The 7204-nt window shown below is 46.0% G+C and overlaps 1 protein-coding gene across 1 annotated transcript; it reads left to right on the top strand.

Annotated features, from left to right (window-relative positions):
• Window positions 1-2476: 2476 nt before the first annotated feature.
• On the top strand, window positions 2477-4413 carry LOC138983104 (phospholipid scramblase-like). Its single transcript, XM_070356512.1, has 2 exons — window positions 2477-3005; window positions 4400-4413. Exons 1-2 carry the CDS (start codon window positions 2477-2479, stop codon window positions 4411-4413), a joined length of 543 nt encoding a protein of 180 aa, XP_070212613.1.
• Window positions 4414-7204: the final 2791 nt, after the last annotated feature.

The following is a 7204-nucleotide window of genomic DNA, read 5'->3' on the forward strand; positions in this document are numbered from 1 at the left end:
TCTGCAAACAAAAAATAATGGCACAATCTCAAAGTATGTGTGAGTCCCCTAATATGGACCACCTTCAACAAATCGAAGAAATTAAAAGCTAAAGGCTATTTTCATTAATTCATAAAGAAGCTTGCTGAAAATAACCTATAACTAGCCCTCGAGATTTCAAACAAATATAACAAATAGTTTTCTTTTCGTGGAAGTTGATAATTTCACTTATTTTCACTCTTTTTTTGATAAGCTTCTTTAGTTTCCTGGTGTGCTCCAAATAATGCTCTCATCAACCCGAAACAGATAAATCTAAAGCATCTTTCAATTAGTCTGACTTGCACACGAAGTTGTATCATGTTATTTTGAAGTATAGGGGGCTTTTTACAGTGATTCGCGAAGGCCGCTTTACTGGTCCATATTATGAGCTTGGGCGCCTAATATGGACCATTTGTGATTTTTTCTGTATTTAATTTTTGCTGAATGTCTATCAAAGCTATTTTACTCTATATTAGATCCAACGGTTAACCAAAGAGAGAAGGACTACCAAACACAAAATGAAACTTCTTCACAAGAAAACAAACCAGTTATCAGCATGAAACAAAAAGTGGTCCATATTAGGAGCCCTTCTCCTACATTGATACCGAAATGTAGCGTTAATGTTTCGGTCGACTTGTTCAATAGTTTTTGTTCTGCCAAGACACACATCGTCGATCTGAACCAGAAATGTTTCTTGACATAATACACAGGAGAAAAAAGACGACGCCAAGTGCTCTGCGGCGGACATAACGCTACCGTAAAAGTTACACATGCAAATATTCGCATGCAAGGAGATGCAGTGGGGGGGGGGGGGGGGAGGAGGGGGGTGGAGAAAGTGTAAACGTTTACCTGTGAAGCGGTACTCTTGCACTAGTATTGAATTTATAGCACGTAGTTTGTCATAAAGTTGTTTGATCACATTCATTTCCGGTGTCCTAATTTTTAATGAGAACTGTACAGCGTTATTCCACCACCTTAAATACAAATACATTATTTAATAAGGACACAAATTTGCGTTCGCAAGTTTTCAAATAGTGAATCAGCGTTCAGACACATGAAACACCATCAATGACGTTTCTAACATGATTATTTATAAAGTCGCATGCTCTTCATGTAAGTCATTGGCATTTTTTAACCTTTAAAAACAATCATCATCATCAGCAGCAGCAGCAGCATGTAGCAACAGCGTCGTCGTCGTCATCTCAGTTTAGTACTTACAACTGCACTAATACTACAACAACGACGAGATGACGACGACGACCACCCCCACTCCCACCCCACAACAACACGGCAATGGGAGAAAAAAAGAAACAATGACGGAAAGTGAGCTAGGGAAGAGTGACACAGAAAGTGGTCACGGAGGACCGTCTCACCATTCGCACCAGAAAAGACCGATAGAGTGAATGGAGAGAGAGACTTCAGTACGAAATCTCCGCAAAAAGCCAGGAGAGACGCCGGAAAAAGAAAACCAGTCGCCATTTTTCTTGCCCGCTCCTCATCCTCAACCTGTCCCGGTCAGTCACGTCCTCTAGCGGAGACACTCTTAATGAGTAACTCCCCTTGGCCCGGGTAGCCTCCCCTTGGCCGGGCAAGTGGCGCTGTTGTCTTTGTTGTAACCAGTGGCCAGCGCCTGTCCTCACAATGGGCCGGAAGAATTAGCATTGATTAAGACAAATTGCTGTTGACACTCGCTCGCTCCTTCAGTAACCAGAGATCACCGGAAATGAGTGGCCAGACGTCGGAGCGTGTCTGCGCGCGCAGCTCGCGGGTCACGTGATCCTCAGCGCCTGACGTAGCGACCTCTCGCCGCACGTGAGGAAAGCACGCACTTCGTGAAACTGAGCGAAAACTGAGAGAAAGACAGAGAGACTGAGTGAGAGAGAGATCGAGACTGAGAGAGAAAGAGAGAGAGAGAGAGAGAGAGAGAGAGAGAGAGAGAGACAGAGACAGAGACAGAGACAGAGACAGAGAGAGAGGGGGGGGGGGGGGGGGGGGGAGTATAGGGCGGCGATGACAATTAGGGTAAATTTGAAAGAAATGGTTCCATTTTCTGTCGTATTCCTCGCGCGGGGACACTGATAGGCCGTGAAGACTTGCAGCCGGCCTCTGCTAACTGCATAATAGCCGCATATTTTGTCTGAAGGAGGGGAGAAAAGCCGAGTTGGCTAACGTGGTTTGGCCCGCGCACAGCCTGTCGTCTCGATCCCCCTATTCTTTATTCACCGCTGTCCTAATGGGCCGTAAACCCGTTAATTTGGGGGCTGTGTCTATGGCGGACAATGGTGACATAGGAGAGTGGTGGCGGAGTTATAGCGACTCGTGAGACGACGGCGTGGGCCTGTCTTGTCTTGCTGCAGCCCCACCATCCCCACAACTTGCAGACATGGCGGCAAGCTGAAGGGGTCGATTTCGACTATCCTTACAAGTTTTTGGCGACCCCGCAATAGTCAGCCGCGCAATGGGCGACCCCGCAATAAACGACCCCACCATTGGCGACCCCGCAATAAACGACCCCATCATTGGCGACCCCGCAATAAACGACCCCACCGTAGGCGACACCGCAATAAACGACCCCACCATTGGCGACCCCGCAATAAACAACCTCACCATTGGCGACCCCGCAATAAACGACCCCAGCTTTGGCGATCCCGCAATAAACGACCCCACCATAGTCGACCCCGCAATACACGACCACACCATTGGGGACCCCGCAATAAACGACCCCACCATTGGTGACCCCGCAATAAACGACCCCACCATTGGCGACCCCGCAATAAACGACCCCACCATTGGCGACCCCGCAATAAACGACCCCACCATAGGCGACCCCGCAATAAACGACCCCACCATTGGCGACCCCGTAATAGACGACCCCACCATTAGCGACCCCGCGATATGCAACCTTACTGTGGGCGAGTCCGCAATAGGCAACCCTATTGTGGGCGACTACATCGGAAGCATTGGGGATTGGCCCATTGCAGGCTGCGGTTGGCAAACTCGACTCCATCCGAGACAATGAAGAGTCTACAGTAACTGTGGCCAATCCGCCTCTTCAACGTGTCCCCCCGCCCAACACCGGCATGACGGGGGCTGGCTGGAGTCGCAGAAACCACATTAGGCCTTGAAGGGCGAGCCAGGGCGAGCAGCGTGCCTGACGAAAGACAGACAAGTGGGTCATTACCGGGTGTCACTTGCCCGCTCCCCGCTCGCGGGTGGCAGATCCATCACCGGGTGGGTAATACCCCGTAACTGGATTCCTTGTCTTGGCTGACGGACTGCAGAAAGGAGACACTGCTGTAATGCAGCACCATCAAATTTCTTTTCTTCCCCCAAACCGCAAGTTTAGCGAGACACGGGGATGGGCGAACCCATAAATCATGGTATTCCCCCTACCCCCTTGTGACTTGCAACCTGCTTATTAGCGGTGAATAATCCTTTAGCAGGGGCCTAAACAGACCAGCCAAAAAACAGATCGTATGCTTCTTATCTCGGCCCAGACATCTTGCTCCGTTGTGTTATTCGACACTGTCATCTCTCTAATTGTCCCAAACTACCTCAAAAAATGCCCCTGCCATTTCACCGGGTTTTCTGTGCAAAGTTTAGGCGTAATGATAGGGTGGGCTGACGAGGAATTCTGTGGATATCTGCGAGTGTTTAGCGTCAAGCAAAATGAGGGTGAAAAAATATTTTTGAAAGGTGCACATCTTTTTCGATCAACTCTTTTCCTGGTCCAAAGTGGGACAAAAACGAAGCTTGTTAGAAAAAAAACCTGTTTTTTTTCGCACGATACTTCAAGCTGTCCCTGGCAACTTTAGAGAGCATTTAAACTGACTGGTAAATGTCTTCCGACGATGTTTTTTGCAGCGTGATATGGAAATCGGAATTCAATACCAGTCCCACTTTGTGGCAATGAATGTGTTATTGCAGTCTTTATGCCCTGCCTGGCTTTACTCTTAACACGAAAAAATGAGTCGATCCGCGGTTTAATCGCTCGAGTGAACACAATTATTCAACATATAAATGTAGTTTCATTGCTGCGCATAATCGGATGACTAAATCCGGGATAACTCTAAGCGACGATTATGGGACATGGTATAATTTTCACGTGTAACAATGAACAGAAATGTAACAGAAATGTAACAATATGAACAGAAGTGTAACAAATACACCGATATAAACATGCAGCCATACTGATAATTTTGACCATGGGATGTGCTGAATCAAAACTCTGTTTAGGCCCAGACAAAGGGCAAAACGACGAATCCACAACGAAAATCATTTTCCTGCTCTATTTGTCTAATAACCAGAGCTCATCAACACAAAGAAAAGCTCTTAGTGTGTCACACCTCATCTGATACTGAAACTGTTAGTTGTGTTACAGTTAAAGAGAACTAGAACAAAGCTATCGGTGATCACGCTATCAAATTGTCGACAGCCTTGAAATCCTACACTCTTCGTGATGCACGTGTGTGTGCCCCTACAGTCTGTATCTACACCGCTCCCTGTCACCAGCATTAACTGTCTTTCTAAAAGATACCAACCCAATATGACGGATTTTTTTGTCAGAGCATGTGCGGGCGTACGCACGTGTGAACCAAGTGTGTGTGTGTGTGTGTGTGTGTGTGTGTGTGTGTGTGTGTGTATTTCTGTGTGTGTATTTCTGTGTGTGTGTGTGTGCGTGTGTGTGTGTGTGTGTGTGTGTGTGTGTATGTGTGTGTGTGTGTGTGTGCGTGCGTGCGTGCGTGCGTGCGTGCGTGCGTGTGTGTGTGTGTGTGTGTGTGTGCGCGCAATCAAAATTCTCACTAAGTCAACAACGCACCTGTCACGATTTAAAAAAAAGGGGGGAATGGAGGGGGGGGGAGGGGGTAGTTCTTTCAGCATCTTTCCTTCTCTTCTCAATTTACCCAGTCATGACATAAACGGGTACATGAAAACCTGTTCCGGGAAGGGGCTTTATCACAATGAGCACACCTGCATGGCAATCGCTGGTAGACGATGCTATGATAAGACAATTACTGGTCTTTTACTTCTGCCATTGGGACCACCATCATCCAACGTAACACAAGCTTTCCATCCCATGGCAGAGCTGGATCTGAGGGGGGGGGGGGGGGGCGTTGGGTTCCGGAATCCTCTCGCCCATGACCCGGCGCGGCACATGTACCGTTTTCTCAAGGAGGGACCCAAACTTACCCCTTTCAGATGCTGAATTTCAACGGCATCTGGTGGCCCTTGGCTATCAGACCCTGTACCCCTGCCTCAATTTCGAACCCCCATCCCTGCATCGAGACCAATGTGTAAATCTCTGGCATTGATTCGCTCAGGCTTTTACGTGGAATAAGCACTCTATACTTGGACGTTCACCAAGTATATCTACAGCCTGACACTTTAATATCAACAACAAAACTACAGTCGACAACAATGCAAAACTGCAGCGACAATAAAAGAGAAGACAGCAATCCAACAATGAAACACAGACGACAGCAATCCAACAATGAAACACAGACGACAGCAACCAAACACAGTATCAACAATAAAACACCTCGGTTATAGGCAATCATAGCCGCAAACTGGTCCAATATCAAAAGAGCGGTGTTGAACAATAACCGATCTGAAGGCTGCCATTGACAAAAGGGTCCAACAGACGAGAGCTGTTAATGGGCTAAACGCCTACCTGCTTGTTTAATTGGTCGATACTTGCTGCGGAGGCTCGTGTTACGCTGCCATTACCAGAAAATCGACAGATAATTGTGCGTAATACTGTGTATAGGGCGAACTAGCTGCAGGTCTGTCTATAATGCTGCGATTTACGTTGCCAAATAATGCAGGGATATGTTTTTGTTGCTGCAAAGTGGAGCCGGATGAATGGGAAAGCCTGTCTGACTGATTTATACAGGTGTAATTTGTGTGCGTCGTGCACTGTGAAAAGGTGTGTGCTTAGACTCTCGGTTTGATTCTAAAAGTGGTGCGGCGAAATTACAGCTGTCGACGAAAAAACGAGGGAGGAAAAATCCATAACACCGGAAAGAACGCACATAAAAACAAAACAAAACAAAACTATAAACAAACAAGTCGCGTAATGCGAAATTACTACATTTAGTCAAGTTGTCGAACTCACGGAATGAAACTGAACGCACTGCACTTTTTCACCAAGACATTACAGCTGCGTCAATCCCCCGCACGTGTAAAACGCAGTGAAATTGACAAGCCAGTCAGTGTAGCGTGGTAGCGGTTGCGTTTAGCAGGATAGCGCGCTTTTCTGTGTCTCTATTCTTTTTAACTTTATGAGCTTGTTTTTAATCCAAACATAACACCGACAAGGAATAAGATGAAATTGTTTTTAAATCGATTTCGGAAATTTAAATTTAATCTTAATTTTCATATTTTTAATTTGCAGAGCTTGTTTTTAATTTGAATATCACATATTTATATGTTTTTGGAATCAGAAAATGATTTTGTTTGTTTGTTCGTGGGCTGAAACTCCCACGGCTTTTACTTGTATGACCGTTTTTACCCCGCCATTTAGGCAGCCATACGCCGCTTTCGGAGGAAGCATGCTGGGTATGTTCGTGTTTCTATAACCCACCGAACTCTGACATGGATTACAGGATCTTTTTCGTGCGCACTTGGTTTTGTGCTTGCGTGTACACACGGGGGTGTTCGGACACCAAGGAGAGTCTGCACACAAAGTTGACTCTGAGAAATAAATCTCTCGCCGAACGTGGGGACGAACTCACGCTGACAGCGGCCAACTGGATACAAATCCAGCGGGATACCGACTGAGCTACATCCCCACCCCAGAAAATGATGAAAAAGAAGATAAAATGGTTTTTGAATCGTTTCATAAAAAATAATTTCAATGACACAATTTTCAGATTTTTAAAGACCAAAGTCATTAATAAATTGTTAAGCCTCCAAGCTGAAATGCAATACCAAAGTCCGGCCTTCGTCGAAGATTGCTTAGCCAAAATTTCAATCAATTTGATTGAAAAATGAGGGTGTGACAGTTCCGCCTCAACTTTTACAAAAAGCCGGATATGACGTCATGAAAGACCTTTATTGAAAAAATGGAAAAAAAATCTGGGGATATTATTCCCAGGAACTCTCATGTAAAATTTCATAAAGATCGGTCTAGTAGTTTACTCTGAATCGCTCTACACACACACAGAGACACAGACACACACACACT

Source organism: Littorina saxatilis, linkage group LG12 (genome assembly GCF_037325665.1).
Source record: "Littorina saxatilis isolate snail1 linkage group LG12, US_GU_Lsax_2.0, whole genome shotgun sequence".
NCBI classification, from domain to species: domain Eukaryota; kingdom Metazoa; phylum Mollusca; class Gastropoda; order Littorinimorpha; family Littorinidae; genus Littorina; species Littorina saxatilis.